This window comes from Grus americana, chromosome 21, assembly GCF_028858705.1.
Source record: "Grus americana isolate bGruAme1 chromosome 21, bGruAme1.mat, whole genome shotgun sequence".
NCBI classification, from domain to species: domain Eukaryota; kingdom Metazoa; phylum Chordata; class Aves; order Gruiformes; family Gruidae; genus Grus; species Grus americana.
The window spans coordinates 3,766,164-3,789,394 of NC_072872.1; the positions used below are offsets into that span (position 1 = coordinate 3,766,164).

General features: G+C 44.2%; 1 protein-coding gene across 3 annotated transcripts in view; it reads right to left on the reverse strand.

Moving 5' to 3' along the window:
- LOC129195168 (protein dispatched homolog 3) overlaps positions 1–23,231 on the reverse strand; it is a 148,072-nt gene that overhangs the window by 101,528 nt on the left and 23,313 nt on the right. For 2 of the 3 annotated variants that reach the window (XM_054800990.1, XM_054800991.1), the window contains one exon: positions 3,417–3,524. In XM_054800990.1, the coding sequence (XP_054656965.1) occupies positions 3,417–3,524 (108 nt within the window). Of the gene's footprint in view, positions 1–3,416; positions 3,525–23,231 lie in introns of those variants that run through there. The other variant, XM_054800994.1, reaches the window with a different exon arrangement.

Below are 23,231 nucleotides of genomic sequence, written 5' to 3' on the forward strand. Positions count from 1 at the left end.
TCAATCGCCTTTGTCACAATGACTTTTCAAGATGCAAAGATGTGAAGCTGAGCAGTAACTGTGAGATGTCTGGGGGTGAATTTGTCACAATTTAAAATAGAAAGATAGCATTTATACATATGCTGTCAAATTAACAAGTTCATACTGCACTTTAACAAGTGAAAACAAATTCCTGCCACCCCAGAATAAAACTGCCTTTTTTTTTTTGCATGCTAAATAATATCTCTTTGTAACATATAGTCATGTTCAGCTTTTTACATTAAAAAGAATGCAGTTGCACGGCCCTGCTAACTGTGTGCTCCAGATGCATTAGCTGCCTCCAAGAGCCTGCTAGGGCACTGCTTCAGTCTAGGCACAAAGGATAACATTACATTTTCCAGCTCAGTTTGTATTAGCCCACACAGCATCCTCCAAAATCCCACTGGCATGAGCACTCATACTGTCAACGTAAAGCCTGATTTTTCAAACATGACTAACAATTCAGGATCCTACTGACAAATGCCTTCAAGGGATTCGTTTCTAGAAAGTACTCAGATCTCCCTGCTTCTTTATGGTATCAGTGTCTGGGCACCCAAGATCACTAGATACATATGCACAAGAGGGCTTCTGGGAGTCAGCATTCTTTACAACTTCTTTAAGTCCCTTGAATTCAAATCTAAGCCAGACACTCATCATATTGGCTTATCAGACAGGATACATTTATAAATAAGGACTCTCTTTTGCTTTCCAGCTTCTGAGTCTTTAGGTCACATTTGGGTCAAACGTTCAAGCTTTTCACTGCAACTGTGAGACAGGAATTGACTTCTGAACACAATAAAATATCTTGTGGCATCTTGTTTCTCTAGGATCCCCAGGGTTGAAAAAAAGAAGATGAAATAATGCTAAGTTCACAGTAAATACCATGGAAATGGGCAACATTTGAGCAAAATCACTGGTTCCTCAGCTGATTCCCCATACCACATAGCAACATTAGGACCAAACCAACTGGTGTCACACTTAAGGACCTTCTGCAGACAAAGATGACAGGTTCCCAACACTGTCTCCTATGAACTCCAGGTTTCTTTCAGCATCTGTCATCCAGCCCAATTTTGCTTAGCATGCAAGAAGTGACAACAGCCTGAGGTGATCTGGCTGCAGGGCATGCCAGGGTTATATTTCTGAACCGGGCATGCCCTCACATTGCCCCTGCCCTGCATCTCTGTCTGGCTGGTTTTGTGCAAGAAGGGGGGAAAAAGAAAGGATTTATGAAGGGTCAGAGAAAAAAACACAAAGAAAGAAAAATCCCATAGGATAAAAGAGATGTGAAATTTAGGGTAGTTTTAAAGCAGTTAGTGAAGAGCCCAAGCTGACCTGAAGTCACAGCAGTGAAAAAGTAAATGGACTTTTAAGGACTTAGGCTGAGATTTTCAAAGCCTTTTCAACAACTTGGATGTTCATTTCCATTTATTTTATTGGATTGTTGCCAGGAAAATCCTGTGGGCTGCTCTGATTCTGGAGGTTTGAATTTGGAAAAGAGGAGCTAGACTTTGCTTTATTTTTTTATCTTTTTAATATATATAGATCTATATAAAGAATCAGCAAAACCAGCCAATCATTTCCTTCACCATCAGAGAGCCTGAAAGGTCAAGAATTGCAGGCTACAGAGGAATCGCTGCAAGGTATCAAAGCGAGTTACAAAGAGACTCCAGAACAGCAGAAGGGCTGCTGACATTCATGGTCTTGTGGCGTTATTGCTTTCCCCTCCTTTTTACCATAAAATTAATGGGGTTAGATCAGATTTCCCCTAATTTACCAGAGTCATTGCAGCATTGAGTGGAAAAAATGGAGGATTATGCTGTCCTAAGAATCTTCCATTCCATCCCTTTCACATCATTATTTCATTACCTGACAATGCCTTTGTCTGCTCTGCAGCCTGAGGCCCTGGGGGCAGTATCCAGCTTCAGACACGCTGCACAGCACAGGACTGGCAGCTCCACCATGCTGAGAACTGCCTGTCACATAAGTCCATAGCATTTTGTAGTATATATTCTTTATGCTCATGGACTTCTCCCATCCCAGTTCCAGACACCAAAAAAAGCCCACTTATATGAGCCATGTGGGTTGTTTCCCTTTCCAGTAGGGAACAGCAGTAGTGGAAATTAGTTTCTTCTGTTTTCCAGCTCTCATGAGCAGTAGGTTAAGAAGACTTGGGGCTTCAGTTCTGTCGGACTATCGACTGACCAGCAGGTAAAGAAAGCAATAAGTGGAAAGTAATTGATAGCAGCAGGTAGCTCCAATAAGTTTCTTAATCAATACAATTTATAGCAGAGACAGCTCCAAATACTGAAGTAGGGAAGCCCAGCTTAATGTGTTTATAACCTTTCTCACTTCGTTTTGCTCATTTTTCCTTCCCTACTTCTTTCAGCAGCGTTCTTTTGAGGACTAATTTCTCCATGGACATAACAAGCTCATGCTTCACTCACCATTATCTTACAAACTCCTTGTAAATTGAATTACCTGTGTGGCAAAGGGGAACTGCCCTAGTTCTCCGGGACAGAGTGGAGCTCAGACACATGGCCTTGTTCTTGGCAGAAAGTAATTTAATTTTTTTCTGTTATTGGATTTAAAGTGAGGATAAATGAGTGGAAAGCAAATAAGAAAGACCCCTCCCCAAAAGAGCAATAGAGAGGAAATGGCCATTAAACCAAAGAGTTTTCATCACTAACTGGTTCCTTAATCTCCTGAATGTGGAGAGGGAAGGATGACTTTAGCATATATGATGTCAGGGGACTGTACATGGATTTCTCACATGTATCTTGTGTAGCTTTTCTTGCCTTAATTTCTCCACTCATAAGCCAGGGATAAAACATATCACTCCCTTGCAGTAGAGGGTTTATTTACCTCACACACATTGAGATGATGCAACAGAAAGTACTCATTATTAAAAGATATACTCTGTGCTAAAAAACATCACTTGCAACTGTTCTGACAGGTGACATAAAATACATCAAGCAATTATGGCTTTCTGACAATGACCAAAGAGTGCATCAAGACAGATGGGAGACCTTTCCAAGTTTTCCTGATGGATCCAAGTTTAAATAGTTTACTTCTCAGAACTAAACATTTCAGCTGACTATGCCAAGGACCCTTCAGATATCCTGCCAGTATTGTTATTGCATGGACACACACTCATAGTTCTGAATTCTGACAGTCCATTCTGTCATGGTTTTTGTGTGTGTTGATGAACACGGTAAGAGGAACTTCGAGGAGACAGATTTGAAAGGCAGGTAGGCAAGGGTAGCTCTAGGTGTTACAAGGGTGTTTCTAATGTTTTTGCACAGCAATAAGGAGTCAACTGACATTTTCGCCATGGCACAGCACAAAACAAACCACCATGCAATTTCAGAAATACATGTGCTGTATGTTGTGTGTCCTACCTGAAAGCCACTGGAATATATGGAGATTCTCTTCCACATCCTTCTCAAGTGATATGGGTATAGAATCTTTCTCCTTCTCAGCAACTTCTGCTTCCCAATATTGTTCCTCTGGAAAAAGACAGGCATCAAATCAGTTACGTGGAGAAAGTGGATACAGAGGAATTTTCTCTGTATCAAGAGCATTTTTCTTCTTCCTTGTTAGCTGCGATGGGAAATGGGAGAGCTGATTTTCAGTTCTTTCAAAACTTTTCACGGAATCGTGACCAATATTTTTCAATACACAGACAAACAAAAACATGTTTTAACCTGAAAAGGTCTGTTTTGGTAAATACAAAAAGCTGATTATTATTCCAAATAACCAGATGGAGAATACTACAGAATCATGAAAAGTCCACATTTGTCAATTACCAACATATTTCAGGAAAGTTTTAATTAAAGGCCATTTTCCAGTGGGTAAAACCCCCACACTTTTCAGCAAAATGCTAAAAATACTGAAAACGAGTCTCAGATGAAATTTTTGGCAAGATGAGTAAACCTCAGTAGAAAGCCTGTTCCACAGGAGATGTCTAATTCCGCTTCAGTGACTCAGCAGCCTCAGACATGCTTCCACAAGCTGCTAGATATTCTTTCAGGACTGTTATATAAACTTTTCCTTCTTCAAGAAACGTTTTACTATATAAGACAGTTTAGGGAAAAAAAATAGTCAAAGCTTCAGTCAGTTCCAACTGAGGAATCCAAAACAAGGACATTAGAAGTTAAGGTATCGGAAACTATCACGTGTCCTCATATACAGACTAGGAAGCAGCAAGAAGGCAATCTCTAAAAAGCCAGATTCCCTGCTCCTGCAGGATAGAGGTACAGTCATGGTTAGATGATTGTTTCTGAAGCTCTTTCAGAAGAGGTCATCTCAGTCTTTTTTTCTCTGAGAAGCATGGCCTTCTCAAGCTCACTGTGAAGAGGTTTTCTTTGTGGAGGGGACAACTTTCATGGGACAGATCTTCATAGGGGGATAAAAGCACGAAGCCTTCAGTGAGGACTCTGGAGAGGAGTTAAAATTTTCCTATGTGCAAAGATCCAGCCCAGAAAGGCCTAGGTGCACTCAAAGGCCCCTTGACAAGGATGCTGAGAAACATTTGAGCCTGTTCCCAAACCCTGAGCAGGGACATTCGTCGTCTTCCCTGGGAGCAGTGCAGAAGAGCTTTGTCAGCCACCAGAGAGCTGCAGAAGGTCCTGGGACTCTGGTGTGGAACTGTCCATACTTCATGCTGTGCATCAGAACAGAGCTCTTCAAGCAATGCCCAACTGCCGCAATGCCAGGAAGAGATACTGTATCAGGGAGACAATTTCACTTTCTTTTTAAGACATTTTAAGCGAATGAATAATTCATCCTGAATGACTTTGAGCCGAGGCAACTCTCCATGTTACCACCTGATTATATGTTCCATAAAAAGAGATGACAGCAATTTATCTCTTTTCTCTTGCCGGGTGGGCTGGTGGGGGGATAAATATGCTGCCACCAAACTGGAGTGATGAATCATCCCTCAGAGCAACCAATGACACTTTTACTGATTTGGCATTTAGTACTTCCCAGTGGGAGCAATAGGGAGAGGGACATCAGCATCAGCCTTCAGGGAAGGAGGGAAGACCATGGGCAATGGAGGGCTCAGTTTTCTCTGTTCATACCCATCAGATTACTCATTGCTGAGTACCAGCAAAGGCATCTGGACAGAAGAGCTTTTGTCCCGGAAGTAGTACAGTCTGCAAAGATCAGGTGCTCACATTGCTGTCTGGTGATAAGGAAAGCAGCTATTAAGTCTTATTCTGCTTTACTATTGACTGAACAGTGGGGTTAGGCTGGAGGAGAGGAACGTTCCCCAGAGTCATGCTTCTTTCTTGTATAACAAGCTGCATAGCACATGCCAGTTGTTCAGCTGGGAAATGAGGGTGAGAAAGACTTGTCCTGGGAATTAAAGCATAGGTCTACTTAAAGCAGAGGGGACTGCAAGTAGGGGCTGCTTTGGCTAGAGGTAAAGCCCACTGCCCTGTCCTTTACCTATGCCCACTTAGGCAAACCTGAGCCTTTCCCAAGAGAGGATCATCAGCTCTGCCAGCATGGGGCTTTTTGGATGATCTGAAGCCACCAAGCATGGATCAATCAGGGCCAAGTCTGGGTAGTGAGGGCTTCCTTTTCTTAAACAACTTGATGCCCTGCTATTACTGAAGTCCATTATCGGGATATCCCATATGTTTATGGCCATATAGACAGCTGCTGTCAAGCTATGCCAAGCCAAAGGCAGCCAAGTGCTTGATCTTCTTGCCCACAAGCAACACATCCTGGCTGAAAGTTTTCTCCCCTTGCTGCAATCCCTCTGCATGTACTCCCACCTCTGCCCTCAAATAGACATCTGCCTCATGCTACACCAGAAGTCCTCTGCAGCCAGATGCACCCACAAGCACTGGAGCAAATAAACATTTCCTTGTGCGTGTATTGTGCTGTGCACATCCACAGCTCCAGTGCCTTCACCTGCACACCTTGTTCTGCTACCTGTGACCTCCCCATCACTCCCAGCCTGCAAGGGGCTGATACAGCATGTAAATGGGCTACAAAGACACATCCTCCCCGCCCCCGTGCTGGCTACGGGGAACATAAAACACAGCAGAGATTGCTGCTACTTTATTATTTATGAAGCTTTGGTTATTTCGTATATAAATAATCCATGACTGCAAAGTGTTGCTGGCACTGTAATTGAATATTCATGAGGTATTTTTGTTGAGAATTTTCACCATCATTTCAAACCCAGACACAAAAATAAAAATCATCATAATAAAAATTTTGTCTGTCATTTCACAGTTTCAACCTCTGAGAAACAAAATATCTCTCTCTCCCACCCTGAGGGTTTTCTGTGCGGGGGGAAGAACAAAAAGGTAGGGTTAATCTGGAAGGCAGGTTTATGCTGCATTGGAAAGAAGCAGGAACATCCTGCACATAGCTCTGCCTGCTGTCTCTTAAAATTGTCAGGATGCTTCATCTGGGGATGTATGCTGTCTGCATGGAGTACATGCAAATTCTCTCTTCCTCCTAGAAACATTTCTCTTTTCAGGTTTAATCCTAGCCAGAACCTTGACAGAGAAGCACCCAAGTGGGATCACTCAGCATGGAAAATGGAAGCATGTTGCTGCCACCCTGTGGAAAATGGTGGCCCCCAATTGTTGGGGACCACTCTAGAGGTTCACAAAGCTACAGGTGGTATGGTGGTTAAAGAGATTTGTGAGGCTGTCATTACCCTGATGAGACCCAGGGGTAAAGAAACCAGGGAATTTCCATTAAATAACTGCAGGATTTGCAAGGAACATGTTCAGATGCTTTACAGGAGCAACTGATGGTGTCCGTGCTATACCTATGGTGCATAGGGCGCATATGCATCAAGAGGATGAAGTGCTAATGCTGCACATGCTCACAAGGACAACTTTGGCAAATTCCTGGACATGTACAATCATCAAGCTTCTTTTTCATCCTGGGATGGTCAAATGTACAGCTTCACCTGCTTGCCTTGCTGAGATTCCCCTTTTTTTCTCCCAAGGCTCGCTCTTCACTGTGCCCTTCAGCTCCTTCTATTCCACACAAAAAAAAGGCAAGGGAGGACTAACCAAAAGATAGCAGCGCTATCCAAACTCTTCCCTTCCCCTGCTTTCTATCCAGGTTCTTCTGTGAGGAGGCTCTGCAGCTGCCTGCATGGTGCATCACCCTGGCCTCCTTATCATGCACTGTCTCAGTTCTCTACCATTTCTTCAGATCACAGCTCCTTCCTTTTTCAATTCTGTGAAGCACTGTATGCATAGAAAGCAAAGAGCAGCAGGAGAAACAGCCCTTCCAACCCAGCCTCCTCAAACCCAAAGAGCGGCATATGAGAGCATGGCAATCAAATCTGGGATCCACATCCACCCCAATCTGCCACTGTCCATGTGCAAGTGGTATATGTGGGGCTATGTCACATCAGCACATCACAAATGGGGCCAGAGCTCTCAGAGCACCTTGCCTTCCAAGACTGATTTATGGGCCCTGTCAATCCAGCAGACTGAACTGCAGAGACAGCTGGAGCGTGCAGCAAAGAGAGCAGCAATCCATCACCACCGGGTGGGAGTCACCCAGGAATCCATCAAGAGCTTCATCATGGTGACATCTTTGCAGAGGCAGAAAGAGAAACAAAGGAAAAGATGGAGATAGAGTGAGCCAAGAGTAGAAAATCCACCCAGGATTTCTCAGATCTACAGAGCCACAGAAGTAAAACAAGATGACAGGCATGAAAAATATTTTTTGTGTTTGTAGTGATTCAGGTGGTCCTGCTTTAAAGCCACAAATTACAATGCCTCAGACAGCTGAGCAGGGCTTTCTGGTATCAGCCATACCAGCAGCAATCAGAAATTGCTTTTCCATTTGTTAGCTACAGAGCTTTGTTGTAGGTATTAATCACTTGACGTGGCTTTGATGGCAAGGGCATTTTATTGTTAGGGAGCTGCTCCTGGCAGAAGAAATCAACCCCAGCTCCACTACAGAGGAGAAAGGTGATGCCCTGTACTTGAAGAAATATAAAGCAAGCTGCAGCATTTTGCCATACGGCACTGGAGTTTGTACTCTAACCTAATGCTGACCCCTCCACAGGAGCGAACCTGCTCCTCCGAAAAGTGCAGGCACACAGATACACGTACTCCAGACAAACAAGAATGTAGGTGTGTACCAAGTCACAAGAACACACAAGATACTTACACAGGCCCATATATACACCCAAGTCAGGAAAAAGATATGTACAACAGCTTAGCACACACAAAGGGAGGGGCACACACCCAGAGAGAAGTGTGTCTGGAATCCACAAGTATGGCAGGAATACAGAAGGTAAACTCAAAAGATGCACAGAGACACACACACCCCTGCGCAGTGCCACAATGAGTATAAGAGCGTACATTGTCTGTCTTTGATCTACAACTCAATAAGAGATATGTCAAGTTCCCCAGTAACACAACTTCTCTCCATCCCCAAACTCCATAAAAAAAACAGAGAGCATGATTTCTCCTAAATCTATGTTAGACACCAGGGAGAGAGGTAAAGAAAAGAAGTGAGCATCTGCTCTTGGAGGAAAGAAAAGCAATTTACCTTTGAATAGGGAGCAGCAGAACAAAGCACATTATTTCTTTTTGCTCCAGGGACAGAATATGATGTTGTTTTGAGTCACGCTGATTACAGGTTAAGCATGCGCTCTCAAAGCTCAGGAAAGATGGAAAAAAAAATCTGGAAAAAAAATAACCAAATGAACAAAAGTATTCAGAAGCTGGGAGTAGGGGCAACAAATGTACTTGGGCATCACAAAGTGGATAAGATTCAGTAGGTGCAAGAGAGATGTGGTGGGGGTCAGGAGAGCCTCCATGGGAAGAAAGCAGAGGTGGGCATGAGCTGGAGCAGCCAGAAAGACTGCACAGGAGAAGAGTGAGTACCTGGGACTGTGAAGGAGGGGTTAGAGACTTCCTGACCCGGCTTTATTTCTGATACGTGTCTCTTCTGGGGTCCTTTACTTGCCTCCAGAAGACCCTCTCCCCAACTAAGACATCCATGCAGACAGTATGTATCCACCTGCCCTGAGAAGACAGGCAAGTATGGGGACAATATGATTTCCAGTGTCACAGGAACTGCTTTTACAGCACAAGGCAGGCTGAGTTGTATCTAGCTTACCTCCAGCAGATTCTCTGGTGCCGTCTGAGTCACACGGACTATGTGGAGCCATTTGAGTTTATGATCCTTTTATCTCTCTGACCAAGAGATCATACGCTGCTTCTCCCAAGAAGAATAATGAAGCCTCATATATTACACATCCCCCAAAGGACTTAATTTCCCTTAATCTAAGGGGAGGATTTGCCTCCAGTCTCCAGCCCTTTTATTATCCATTTGTCGCTCCATCTGCAGCACAGATCATAAAGGAATTTTTTATTTTTTAAGTCAACCTTTGCTTGGGCCTCATTAAGACCTTACACAAAGTCCCAGGCTGTTCACAGCTCAGAGACGTAGAATGAGACAGAGGCACTGTAGGCTGGATGGCCTTGTCCTCCCTCTTAACAGTGCACTGCAAGGATAAGGTGATGTCTGGCTTATGACCAGAAAAATGAAATTATGGGTCAAGAGAAAAGCAGCATTGACACTTACCCTTCCCTCAGATCCATGCTTGCTCTGAAATATGATTTTCTAATAAGAATGGTTCTGGTTTGGTGAAATACTGCTATTCACATCACGGTAGCAGCAGGAGCATTAGCCAGCGAGCCAAGACTCCTCTGTGCTACACAAGGCGCACAGATAAACCAAGAAGATTGCCTCTGTCCCAGAGAACACATGCAATGTTCTCAGCTTGTTTTAAAGATGTGAGGCACGTGCAGTGTATTACTATGGTGGGCTGTGGCTACTGAATTCTGTCTCTGGCTCTTTCACTGGTCCACAGTCTGGCCTTGAGTATATTTCTTCACTTGTCTTTGCTTCTCTTTCCTCATCTGCATATTGGAGTCTTACAATTCAGTATAGTGGATTATTTTAAAGGGTCTAGGTGTCATAATGGTACAAGGGGCTCTAGAGGGTTAAACAAGACACTGCTTTCTCTGCTTTTTTAACAGCTGTGTGCTAGCAAGAGGGAATACATGTCCAGGGAAACATGCAACCCTTCAGTGCAGTTGCCTCAGATCCTTTACCAGCTATGTGTATACATGTATGTGGTGTTGCCTCCTAAAGTGCTGCTGCTTTATTTTCTCTCCTTGCTCTTCTCCCTGAGCTAGAAACTGGCACTGAACCGAAAGTAATTTCCTTTCATTTTAAATAAATAATAATTTAACAATGTATGCTGCTGAATTCATTCTTGCATCAAAGGGGAGATGATTGCACTTCCCAGTCCGGAAAGACATAGAGGGGCGGAAGACATGGCTTTATAATTAAATTTGCTTTTACTCCTTTCATTGTGCATCTCATTAAAAAAAAGAGTGGGGAAAAAAAAAGAGAAAAGAGAAAGGCACACGCAGAGCTTTGTGTCAGCCCCAGGGAAAAGGAAAAACTCCCGCTTGTTTGTCTCTTGCTGCTACTTCCATATGACCACATGGATAGCGCAGGTAAGGGGACCCTTTCAGTTCCATGTGAGTGCCCAGCATGGCAGGAAAAAGCAGAGCCGTATCAGTTGCTGCCTGGGAGAAGAGCAGAGAGCTGAAATCTTAGAAGTTGCTAGGCATTTTCTTTGACATCTCATACCCGTAATATGCTATTAGGGACACTATTCACATGTGGTAGAGACAAAATGCCACAGCAAAGGGCACTGCGACATGCTTAGGATTATTAGGCAATTCACTGGCTAGCTGTGCTGACGTGGCAGCTGCTCTCCCTGCCTGCTCTCTTCTGGGTACTGTTTTATACACCCAGGCTGATCAGAAGCCCCCCATTCACAGGAGCTTGAGTACAAATGACTTTGACATTGAACCCCATTGTCCTGTGATCGATCTAAACCCAGGCACTGACATTTCTTCTAAGCTATGGCACTAGCAGAGTTGTACGAGCATCCCTGCAGCTCTGACCAACCTCCCCAAGTTCCGGCCCAGTGTACACTGGGGCTGGGGCCTTGGAAAGCAGCCTGAATCCTGCACTGTCTCCTGGAAGGGAACATCCTCAGGGACTAGAGATTACTCACTTTTAGAGAAACTCACTGCATCAGGGAACAGCAGGAAATGCTCTCGCTCAATCAATGCAAACAAGCACATTGCAAGTCTCTCCATAATGAGCCTACACTCACAGCCATCTTTCCCTGTGGAAAAATAAATGATTCAGTGTAAGGAGGCTTTGCCTAGTGTAGTTTATGAGAATGACAGAAATATTTTCCTTAATAAAAGAAAAGCTGTTGAAGCTATAGTACTTAGATATTACCCAGCTTAACTCCTTCAGAACAACCTTTGATCTCTACTCAGGGTGATCTCTTTCTCATTGCCTGAGTGCTGCACAGGTTCACATTCTCTGCACTGCAGCCACACTTGCTTTAATGGACATCCCTTGATCTTGAAGACAGCTCACTTTCAGCACAGACTTTGGTCCAAGAACTGTCCGAATTCTGTGAATCTCTCTTCCCCTGCCCCGTCTCCCTTTGTATAGGGCAGGGTTTTCTCTTTGCACCTTCACTATTTAGTATGGCAGAAGAGGAGGAGGAAAGCTTTCCTTGCCATCTGCATCCCAATAGCTCCAGTGGGATTTGAGCTGCATTCCAAATTGTTCCATTTGCTGTGGATCTGGGGCAGAAGGAGGACAAGCTGACCGTGACATGTCTCTGTGGATAAGACTCCAGAGCAGCTAGCTTCTGGGACCTTTCTGTTCTGGCTACTCTAATTACGGCTGTCTAGGGCTGCTGAGCAACCTCCCTCATATAGCACCCCGATTTACCTGCCAATCTGCAGCATGGCCTACTAAAAGCAAACAGCTCTCCTACAGACAAAATTTAAACACAAGGAAATAATAAAAAACCACAAAAGTGGCATTACTGTGCATTGTAAAGTAATGAAACTGGTTTTTTTTTCAATTTGTTTCTACCCCAGATAGTGGCAGTGATCAGCACTTTACAAAAGATGCTTCTTCCACATCCTGGCATATGTTATTACTGTTATTAATAGCAAGCCATTCCCGGGGGCAGCACTCTGTACAGGTACATTTATTTCCTTCACAGCCTTGTCACCCCCTTGCTGGTGCTCCAGCTCCCTACAGCACACCCCATGAGGCAAGGGAGGCAGATGGAATGTCAGGCTCCACTCTGCCACACTCCAGACACAGCTTAGCCTCGTTCTGTCACTCAGGATGTGCCTGTTAGTTTTATATCACCATAATTGCATTACCTGTGTCTCATAGCACTGTTAGTTCCTGTTCCTTTCTCCTACATCAAAACTGCCCTTAGGAGAGAGAAATACTTGGACACTACTTCCTTCCCTCTCAGCCAGCAGGAATGGGAGTTACCAACAACTTGCTACTCAGTAATAAAGCGAATGTTCTCCTAGTTTGTTTTTCTATTGCCAAGTGCTGACTCATACCTTCTGCCCTCTGAACAGGATCTGACATGTCCCTTTCACGGGACACTGGCTATTTCTCAGGAGGGCTGCAATAAACAGGTACATAATAAACTATGACCACACCAGCAGCCTCAGGTTCCCAATCACTCCCTCACAGTAAGCCCTGGCATTCAGACACATAAGCAAGTAATGATCTGGGGCTTAACAATGTAACATGCAACAACTGAGCTGGAATAACCACCCTCCAGCCACCCAAGGTGAAATAAAATGCACAAGCAAGTCAGTGTATGCCTGTTTCTCCACTTGTCCACTGTCTATCTTACCTACCTCAACCACAAGCTCTCTGGGGAAGCGACAATGTCGCTCAGTACCTAACAGAGCAGGAACCTGCCCTTTGGGATTCCATGTACTGTCACAGAAGAAATCATAGTGATAACCCAGCCTCACATCCTGGCAAAGCAAGAGCAAGGGAAGCATCTTCAGAAAAACTCCCCACCCTAGGGAGTTCTTAGGCTGGATTCAAAATACACAAGGTACATTCACTCCTGAGACAGATGTGCTGAGCTCCCTCCTTTGCCTAATTTGTAGCAACTTCTGCGGGTCACATTCGCCTTCCCCAGATGGGATGAGGCTCCAGGCAGTCACTGAAGTGCTACGCCAACTCTGCCAGCAGTGCAATCCAGAATTTGTGAGCACTGGAGAAATCAATACAATTGGGAAGCTTAGCTCCTCTTTGCCCGCTGGCCATGTTTGTCACCAGCACAAGGTAACAATGTAGAGACATTTAATAACACAGCTCATTAGGCTTCTGACAACAGGAGATGATGGAACTAAGGCCCCAAACATAGAGCCTCATGAATCGTGAATTTATGTGCAGTTTCAGGCTGGGTATGTTATACTTCCCAGCATGTGAGGAATGCATGTCTGGCACAAGATCCAGAGGGAAATTCCCCAGGAAAGTCATATAGGAATCTCCACAAGGGAGCAAGATTGAATGCTCAGAAAAGTGCTTGGAAAATAGTTTACAAGAAGCAGGTAGAGATGACCTAGAGGAGACAGTTTCTTTGGCTTCCCAATGTCAAGAAAACAGACAGAGCTCAGTTTTGTCAGGGAAACTCCAGAACAACCACTTCTGGCTGGTCTATTCTAGATTACAACTTCTCTCTCCCTGCCCCAGGATCTTGACCCTAGGCTTCTCTGTTGCTTCAAATACTAACATGCAGTGAAAAACAGATCTGTAATGGACAGAATCCAGTTAGGGACAGCCTGCAGTTGCATTGAAAGAGCCTCACTAGCTGCAAGCTTAGAAGTGGTTTTCACATGGGGAGAGACCAGTCCCTGCACCAGCCAGAAGAATAGAACCCCAGGTATCAGGAGCTACAAGGCACAGCTCTCCTGGTGGGACCATTGTGCCGTAGACGATGGCTGGAGGAACCAAAGCCACCAATAAAACAAAAAGAAGTAAAATCCTGATCCCTTTAAAGTTGGTGATCAACCCACCACTGATTTTAATGAGCTGTGGGACTTTATCCACGGCCTCCCTATACACCCTTTATATTGCTGTAAGAAGGTAGATGTGAGGTAGAAGCAAGAGCAAGGCTCCTAGCTGTTCTAGCCAAGAGGAGATGCTTTAATCCCTAACGTGCATAACACAGCCTCCTATCTAGTCCAGGCTAGAAAACAGACCACCTCAGTTCTGCCACGAGCCTAGCCGCCTAAGATACCATACACTTTTTGGAAAGACAGCCAGACTGATTCAAAGACTTCTCCTAACAGACAATCTACCACAATCCTATATATAAGCTGCTCCAATACCTAATTACTGCATTGTTTAAATTTTATTTTCAGTCTGAGTCAGATAGACACACTTCCAGCTATTAAGCTTCCAAGCACTAGATCTCTCTGTGTCCACTGTCTGCTAGATTAATGAGCCTTCTATTATCAGAAATCTTTTCCTTGTATTTAAAGACTGTGATCAAGTTACCTCTTTAACTTCCTTTGTATAAGCCAGATGCAACTTCTTGGCACTGTCACATTTCACAGAGTTGTGTAAGGATAAATATACACAAGTTGTAATTCTACAATGACAGAAAACAGAATTTCCAGAAATGTAGTCATTATTCAGAGCTGTTCACTGAGTTTATCTGCACTGGACATAAAATTTTGATAAAATTCACTGGCTTGAGCAGCTATTCCTTTGCTGTTGGCCAGGTAAGTCAGATAGAACAGTTTCAATTGAAGAGCACAGAAGTGTGTAAATGTTCATGTTGACCCCTCTGAGTGCTTGTGCATGCAACTTCAAATTACTTCCAAAAAACTCTGTACCAGCAAAATGCACCTGCTTAAATATTTGGGAAAAGAAGTATCAAACTAAGAGTTTTCCCCTAACATTCTTCTGCTTCTAACAGGAGGGGCAATATGATTTTGGCAGAACATGCTAAGAGATAGTGCCCACAACAGGCTTCATATTTTCAACAGAGCTCAGCACTGGGGTGAATCCAGGCTGCTCTTTGGAAAACCATGCTGTCCTGGTTCTGGCTAAACCACGTCACATGCATTAGCAAGTTCGCTGAAATCTTGCAGTTTAATCATAGTGCTTGTTTGCAATATGCAGCCTGCTATTCCATTCTCATTCCAGCTCTTTGGCGGTTGCCACAGCTTTAATTTTATTATTCACATGTTTTCCCTTTGATATCCTTTAGGAATGCAGTGACTTATTTCTCTTCTCCCTCCATCACATGAGAGCTCATAAAGGAGCCTGATGGGCAAAAGATCTGAAATACATTAACAAACATAGCAATGCAGCTGAATCAGAAGAATCAGAATTAACTCAGTTGGTTCTTGCCTAGCCAGTCCTGGCTTTCTTATTTTCTACACAAACTTACTTCCCTCAGCTTGAAATTAGCATTCCTTTTAAATGTTTTCACGCTCTAAAATTGTTCCTAAATGTGCATATTAGCTGGTGAAACAACTTACTAAGTTAATCTATGCAAGCTAACATTCATTTCAGCAAAAGCCTATTATACTTAATATGCCTTCTCCTCACTTCTCAAGATCATAAAACTCAGAAGCAGTAATGAAATCAGCATACTGACTCTTTACCCAGAACTAGGGAGATCAGGGTATCAAAGACAGGAAAAAAGCATAAAGTTTAGTTGTAGAAGCACATTTGTGCAAGAGACATTTGTGCAAATTTAGCAAGATCTCTGTGTCCATTTTCTTCTCAATGGCCCAAATGGCACTATAACATTTCCTCGGGAAAAGGTGGAGAGATACTGCTTCCATAGAGCTTTCCACAATGTTTGGAGGGAGAACTGTGAAAACAGTATTTGCTTGATCTGAAAAAGCAAGTTAAAAAAATGGTGTTTTGGGGAAAGTCTTGAATATAACTGCACCCAAAAAAAGCTGTCTGTCATCTGGGTTTCACCTGTGGACCAGTCTGGAGACTCTAACAGAGCTTGCTCTCGTGGAGTTTAACAGGGCAACACCCTGTGTCTCCAGCACACTTCTGAGGTGACAGAGCAGGTCACCTTCGGTGTGCAAGGAAGACGACAGTGCTCCAACCTTTGCCGAGGCTCCTGGAGGGTCCAATGCTTGCTCTGACCACTGGAAGGAATTCAGGGCTGCTACAGTTAAACCACCTGCAAAAGCAACACAAGCTGCACTAGCAAAGAGTCTTTTGCCGGCGTCAGTAGTATCTGTACTAACGAAAACTGTGGGGCGGGGGGACAAAGACCTTTGCAGAGCCCTGTCCATTCAGGTTTTTTCACACTCCTTGCTGGTATGACTATCTGGTAAAACACTGCCGTTAGATCTGGGGCAAAATACAAAGTGACTTTCAACTGTGTATCTGTCAAGGACACAGGACTATGACAGGCAGGAGTTTGAAAGCACTCGGCTGCAAAATGGGAAGGAGGGTGATTTTAGGCATTAGTTTAATCCATATCTGAGACAGAATTGGGTCAGACTCCTGGGAAGATGCACACACAGAATTGGCCAGAGAAGAGGGAGCTGGTAAGCTGGTAGCCCTTGTCTTGCCCACTTACCAACACACACACTTCCAACAGTGAAAGGGCTTTGCTCAAGCTATGTAATGTGTGAAGTCCCACCAGGAAATGCGTGGCAGGTTTAAATATGTTCTTGCATTGTTCCTGGATTGTTACTGTTAAGCAAGGAGTAAAGAGATTTTGACAATTTAGTTTGGGCAGAGAATGGAGATGGCAGGTTTCAAAAGGGTTTGGGCAGCTGATAGGTAGGTGTGCTTGGGACCATTTTGGGATGCTGGGGATTGGGTTGGGGATATGTTCCAGGCTGGATATGCACATATTGGGGACTGGGGACTGCTGCTGGGCTGCTGCCTCTGTGGTGGCAATGAGACAGTCTGAATAGTGGGGGAGCCCAGCTGGCAGCCTCCATTGTCAAGGGGAGCACAGGATGCTCCCCGTGGGACGGACGGCACTAGAACCATGTGTATCCCACTCCGATCACTGCTGCTATTCCACAGGAGAGAAGGGTCTGGGGGAAAGCTTCAATCCATGCCTCTGCATTGCAGTAAGAATGCAGAGCCCCAGCACCCCGCAGAAGGGGAAGGGAGAAATGTGTCTGGCCCCACCCCAGTCCCACCCATCTTCCCCAAAACCACAGCTCAGAAATCCAGTCTAGCTGGCAAGTCTCGCCTTTCCTCCTCTTCTGTTTCTACCTACATGTTTGGCAGGGATGGCGTAACGGGGGCAGAAGATAAATCAGGTGCTATATCAGAGTATTCTATCCCTGACTGTGTAAAGAGCAGCTTTTGTGACTTCCTGATGTGATTTACCATACAATGACAACCTTTAATGTCCGCCGGTGTTATAATCTACTTTATCTTAATACAATCTTCCCCTGCTGAACCCTCCAGAGTCTTAACAGCTATTTTCAATGGAGTTTTTTTTATTATTATGACTTGATACTGTGATTACTGTCGCACTCCTGCTCTTTGTGGAAGGGGAAATTAATAAGTTTTTTCTTAAGCACTTTGCACCAGAGCTGAATACCAATCAGCCCCCAAGCTGGGTTCCTGTGCCTGCTGGATTCAATTATGAACCTTTGCTCTGACTTTCCAAGACACAGCAGTTTTCAGATCAACAGCATGCCAGCACATAACGCCCTGTTCCACTTCCCAAAGTCTCTCATTGTGGGGAGGAAAGGCGACAGGCACTGAGTGGGAAATATGTGGCTTTTCCTCTCCTATGGCTGCCCCGTTCGTAGTTACGTCCACAGACATCAGGGCACTCAGACTCATCATGCCTTGGAGAGGAGGGTTAAAGCACTGTCATTTATATGAATTATCCTGCTCCTTAGCCATCCTTGCTCAGTCTCCCCACCTCCTCTCAGAGCTCACTGCACCTTCCTTTCTCTTCAGGAAATCATTGCACAGGGGTGTACCACATCTCACTGCTCAAATAGTGATGACATCGCACTAACACATTCCACTTGATGAGGGTCAGGCCACACAATCTTTACAAAAGTCTAGATCCCACTAGCTGTAAAACACTACAGGAAGAGATCAGGGCATAATCTGGGCATTGCCTGTGCCTAGGCTCTTGGGTATGATGCTATAGCATTTGTCTGTCCCTTTCCTGTTAGTTCAGGACTGTCAAGCCCTCATCATCTCCCAACTAGGCGACTGCAAAGGGAGCGGGATAAACGCTGTGTGAGCAGCCAGGCTCGGAGCCCAAGCTGCAGAGCTAGTTGCCAGTATTGATCAGGAAAACTGAAAAAAGTAAACAAACTCTCTGTAATTACTCAACTTGATGGATGCCAGTAGGTTTGTTTGCTTCCTGCAAAGATGCCAATAGCCTAACGGAGCAAACACTGCCATTATGTAATAAAACCATACAGGTAATTAAAAACTCCTGGCAGGACTACAAACAAGAACATTATCTATTAACTGTTTCAGTGGAGCAAGAGGGAATGGGTACCGAAGATTCTGCTTCATTTGAGGGGAGACAGATTTAATGTATACTTGAATAAGAGCTGAGCCAGTAAGGAATCACGTACAGTTCAACATCATCCTCTTTTCTGCCACAAAATATTCCCTTGGATATTACAGCATTCTTAGAGATTTCAAGTGAAATTAGGGCCCCTCTGCACTGTGTGTTTGTTCTGTATCAACACCTCAGAGACTTTATCTAAAAACGGAGAAAAAACAAGGAGGAAAGAAGGCTAGCCCTATTTTGCAAATGAGAAGTGGAGACACAGGAGTTGCCCTCTGTCTCACCAGTCACTTCCTGAAGCGCACAGAAATCCAACACTCTGCCAGCTCAAGAGTGGAGTGGAGGCTACATCTGAGCACTGTGACAGATAAACTCTTGGAGAGAATGCAGACAACAGTAGTCAGCGGCAGGCTTTGCTGGCTATCTCAGATTTATCTGACTTGGAGTTATGAGGGAGAGAAGGGGCAGTGTTGGAATAAACAGTCTAAAACTGTGGGCTAAGCACAAGGTTCAGTAAGGATCTCGCACCATGTCCTCTACTGCACACCCTGGCAGCAAAAAGCCCACTCAAAAGCAAGGACAGAAAGTAGAGGAAAAGAGGGAAAGTGCATTAGGTGAGAGACAGACTGCTAGAGAGTTCCCTGATGCAATGGCCTGTGGGTGGTTTCAGACTCCCTTTTTATGGTTTGAGCAAGCAGCTGAAGAGGTAGCTGAAGAATTCAACAAGCTTTCTGGCAAGCCGTCAGTTCATTAAGTATGTAAGTCCAGCAGCATGCAATGCAGGCTGGTACAGAAGAGGGCACACAGCAAAGGCTCTGCAGAGGAGAACTCTTCCTGGGGTGCCCCAGCAGCACAAGATGCTGGCTCTGAATGGCTCAGCAAGGACAAGGCAGGCTGCCCAAGTCACGATTCTTAGGATATTCGTAACTGGAGCAATATCCTTTCTTAGTAAAAGGGCTTTTCTCCAAAAGCATTGACTCTCCAGTGCCATGCAGAGTAGATGGGACACTCATTACTGATACACAGCCTCCACCTCAATAAGCCTCTGATACTGGTCCACTGACAGGGGCAAGGAAGCAGGGAGCAACATATCCTATTTAAATGCATTAAGCAACTCACCACATCAGTGGCTGGCAGTGTAACACCTTCATACAACTCTCGCTGGAGCCAGAGAAATCTAAGTGCAGGCTTCAATGAGAGTTGCGTTTGGCTGGAAAAATCACAGATTTCTGACAACTCCTTGCTAAATATTGTAAATCACTCAGATTTCCTTCCTCTAGTGTACCTGAAAAATATCATCTTCCTATCAAGGATCATAAGCAAGCAACTGTGACCTTCATGTGCATCAATATTAAAGGGCAACTGCTCCAGCCAGCAGCTTAAGAGGAGATTTTGGAAGAAAGGTCGAACACCTATGCCACATGCAGCACAGATTAGACGAGATTTAAGTTAGAAAGCAGCATTCAATGGCTAAGCGGGTATACCTACGTCCTGCTATTCCTGTCTGTCAGTAACCAGTTGGGAAGCCTAAGGTGACCTTTCCCTGCCTCATTTTCCCCTCAATCACAGAGCAATTAATTTGTTAATGCTTCTGCAGCATTGGGACAGTGCTATGGGCATGTTAGCTATTTCTTTGCCAGACAGAGACCCTGATGCAAAGTACTGACATGAGCATAGATCACAACAAAATACAGGATAAGTAATGGGAAGAGGCAGAGATACACAGATTAAAGCTGTGTCAATTGGGTGACTCACTAGAATCATAATAGTCACTAGGGCTTAAGCACAGTTTATTTATAGCAGCTGCAAGCACAGAGTCGCTAGATCTCAGAATGACAGCTGGGAGAGGAAATGTGGATTTTTTTATTCTTTTACCTCTGGGGAATGTTTCTTGCTTACAGGAAGAGATAATTAAATCAACAATTAAAGCCATAAAGATTCCTGAATCACAGACAATGGCGCATTGTATCTGACCTCTTCTGCCTTGCTTACAGTGAGCAGAAGTGATCTTGCTGATTTAAGAAACTTTAACTGTCTGGTGCACAGAAGTCACAGCCAGACAAACCTGGGTAGCGGGAAGAAATCAGAAAAGCAGCCAGGCTGTTCTGGAGAGATATGGGGTATGCAGGGACTATACCACATTTGAATCAGCTCAACTGGGGCCTCATTCATCTTTGGAGGCTTTGACACTATGAAAAATCATCATGATTTTTTCAAACTGCACATCAACAGGAATAGCATGAAACTACCCTGATGTAAGCAATCCCTTCCAAGACTGGTCCTTCGAGCTTAGGAGACAGGCAGACCTGCAACATGCAGAACCAGTTAGCCTGGGAACTACAGAACACAGCACTACAGGGCCTGTCCGGCCAGCAGCCTCAAATGGAGTAATAGCATTCATATTCTTCACCACCAACAGCTCTCTCTCATCTACCACTACAGAAAAAACAGCAGACTCCTTTACCTCTACACAACAGGTAATAAATATTTCTTATTGTTCATAAAAGCATCATTAAAGAAAATTTTGAGCACAGGAAAGAAAAAGTAAGGCAGAATTTCTGCTAACAGCCTTTTCGGTGGCAAAGCAGCCTTATCAGTGGATAGGAAAATTCCCAAGGTATCTTGTATTCTAAAACATGCAGGAAATAACATCTCTCAATGACTCTTCTCCAACACAAAAGGGTTTGTAACAACAGTGCTGACAGGATCTGAAGCTGGAACTCCAGATTTTCAGCTTTGACAATGGAATTATTGCACATTATTCTTTCTAAGTAAATTAAATCCATTAATCATCATAATTAGTAATGCTCTGTGTCAGTGATATGGTAACAGAGCTAGTCATTATACTGTGCTATTAAGAAACTAAAGAATGATACTACAATCACTACATGCTGCTGCTGTCACTGGCTGGCTGTGGAGGAGTATGTTAATGCCTAAGGCTTAAGGAGGACTCCAACTTCAAAGAGATATGAGGGCAGCAAGAGATACCATCTCTCCCATGCTGGCTTTAAAACCCCAGGGATGCTGAGAGATAGCAGAAGAGAACAAATTCATCCTTAGTTTGAATTTAGTTATGCATAGGCCACAAGAGCTAGGTCCAATTTAACCACAGGAAAAAAGAATCCTGATGATCCCTGCCCCCAAAGAGCTTACTAGCCAGGTAAATCACAACAAATAACTTCCTCAACAAGTTTCTCTTCCTCCTTTTGCAAAATGTCTCTGGAGAGAGGGAGATTTTTTACCTAATAGATTTGTTACTTGAAATCAGTTACCAAAATGTTTCACTAATTTCATTTTCTATACCGCTCACTAGTCAAGCTAGGTTGCTTGGTTACGATTGTCATTTGGAATTATTTTTGCTCCATGACTCGATAAATGATGAGTTCTGTGATTGATTCTGATGTTAATGCTGACAGAAATGGAATTTAAAATTTCCTTTCCTCCTGCCTAGTATGATTGGATGGTATGAATGTTACAGAAAGCTAACACAAAGGTAGCAATCTGGACACCTCCTTCATACAGCAAGTATGTTCCTCCCAGTGATGTCAGTGAGACAACCTGCCTGGGGTGTGAGAAAGGCTGAAACAAACTGATGCAAACAGGTGACTGTTTGTCCTTTTATTCTGTGACGCGCATGTGCCTGTAGGGACGATGTGCCCACATATACCTGTGTTTGATAAGAAGCCATCATCCTGTAGTAATTGTCCTTACCAGTCATACTTCCGCAACATGCTCTTAGGACAGGTGCCCAAACTATCCACAAATATGGGATACAGCAGATCCTCAAAGACCAATGCGTCTCACTGAATTACAGCTTAAATCTTCACCCCAAAGCAACAGCTCTCAACTTCATGCTTCCTCATCCCTCATTCTCTAGTACCCCCCTTCCTTTAACACATGCTCCATTCTCTTCACATTACGTCTTTCTCCCACATGTTAGTTTGCCACCCTTCCCACACTAACTTCTAAAACAGCCGGCTTAGTCAATAACACAGCATTTGGCTCTTCTAAGTCAAGTATTTCTTATGTTGTGAGCTCCATCTAGTGATGTAACTGAAGCCTTATCTCCAGCCAATCTTGACACTGCATGCAAGGTTTTTGTGCTGGACACAAGGGATCTGGGATTGAACAGCACAGGGGGCGGGGGGGGGGTAAAAAGCCTTTTTTTCTGTTGGAATTTCTCTCAAAACTACAGTAACTACAGCGTATCAACATCTAAGAGTTGCTGTGCAGCACGGGCAGTGCAGTCTGCTGGGGAGCTAGGTAGAAAGCTAGAGGAAAATGGGATGAAAGAGCCCAGTAGGTTCATCAGACAGGTCCTGTCAATTCTCTGTAAGGAGACAGATCTCCATCCCAATTTCCTGCTACAGTGGCTAATCCTTTTTGGCAGTGCCTTTTCAGTAGCCACACACTGAACAGGCTGGACTCCTGGTGTTGCAGAATAGCACTTGTGTATTTGGTTGAACCAAACTGACTGCATAGCCAGAGGGAAAAAGTGTTGCTTGTAACCAGCAGAGCCCTTGGGCTTCCTATGCTGCCAGCACAAGGCTCTCCATCAGCACTTGTTAAAATTGAACAACAGAGGCCAATAAAAAGATGTCGGAGAAGAATAAAGCTTTTTTTTTTTTCCCCCTGCATATCTAGCTGCCTTCATAACTGCATGTAAGACCGATGTGCAAAGCCCAGCATCATGGGTGAGAGGACAATTCCAGTGAGACTAGGATTTGGTGGAAGCTCTCAAACTGTTGTGGGTGCCATCCCGTTTCTTTGCAGGGTCAAT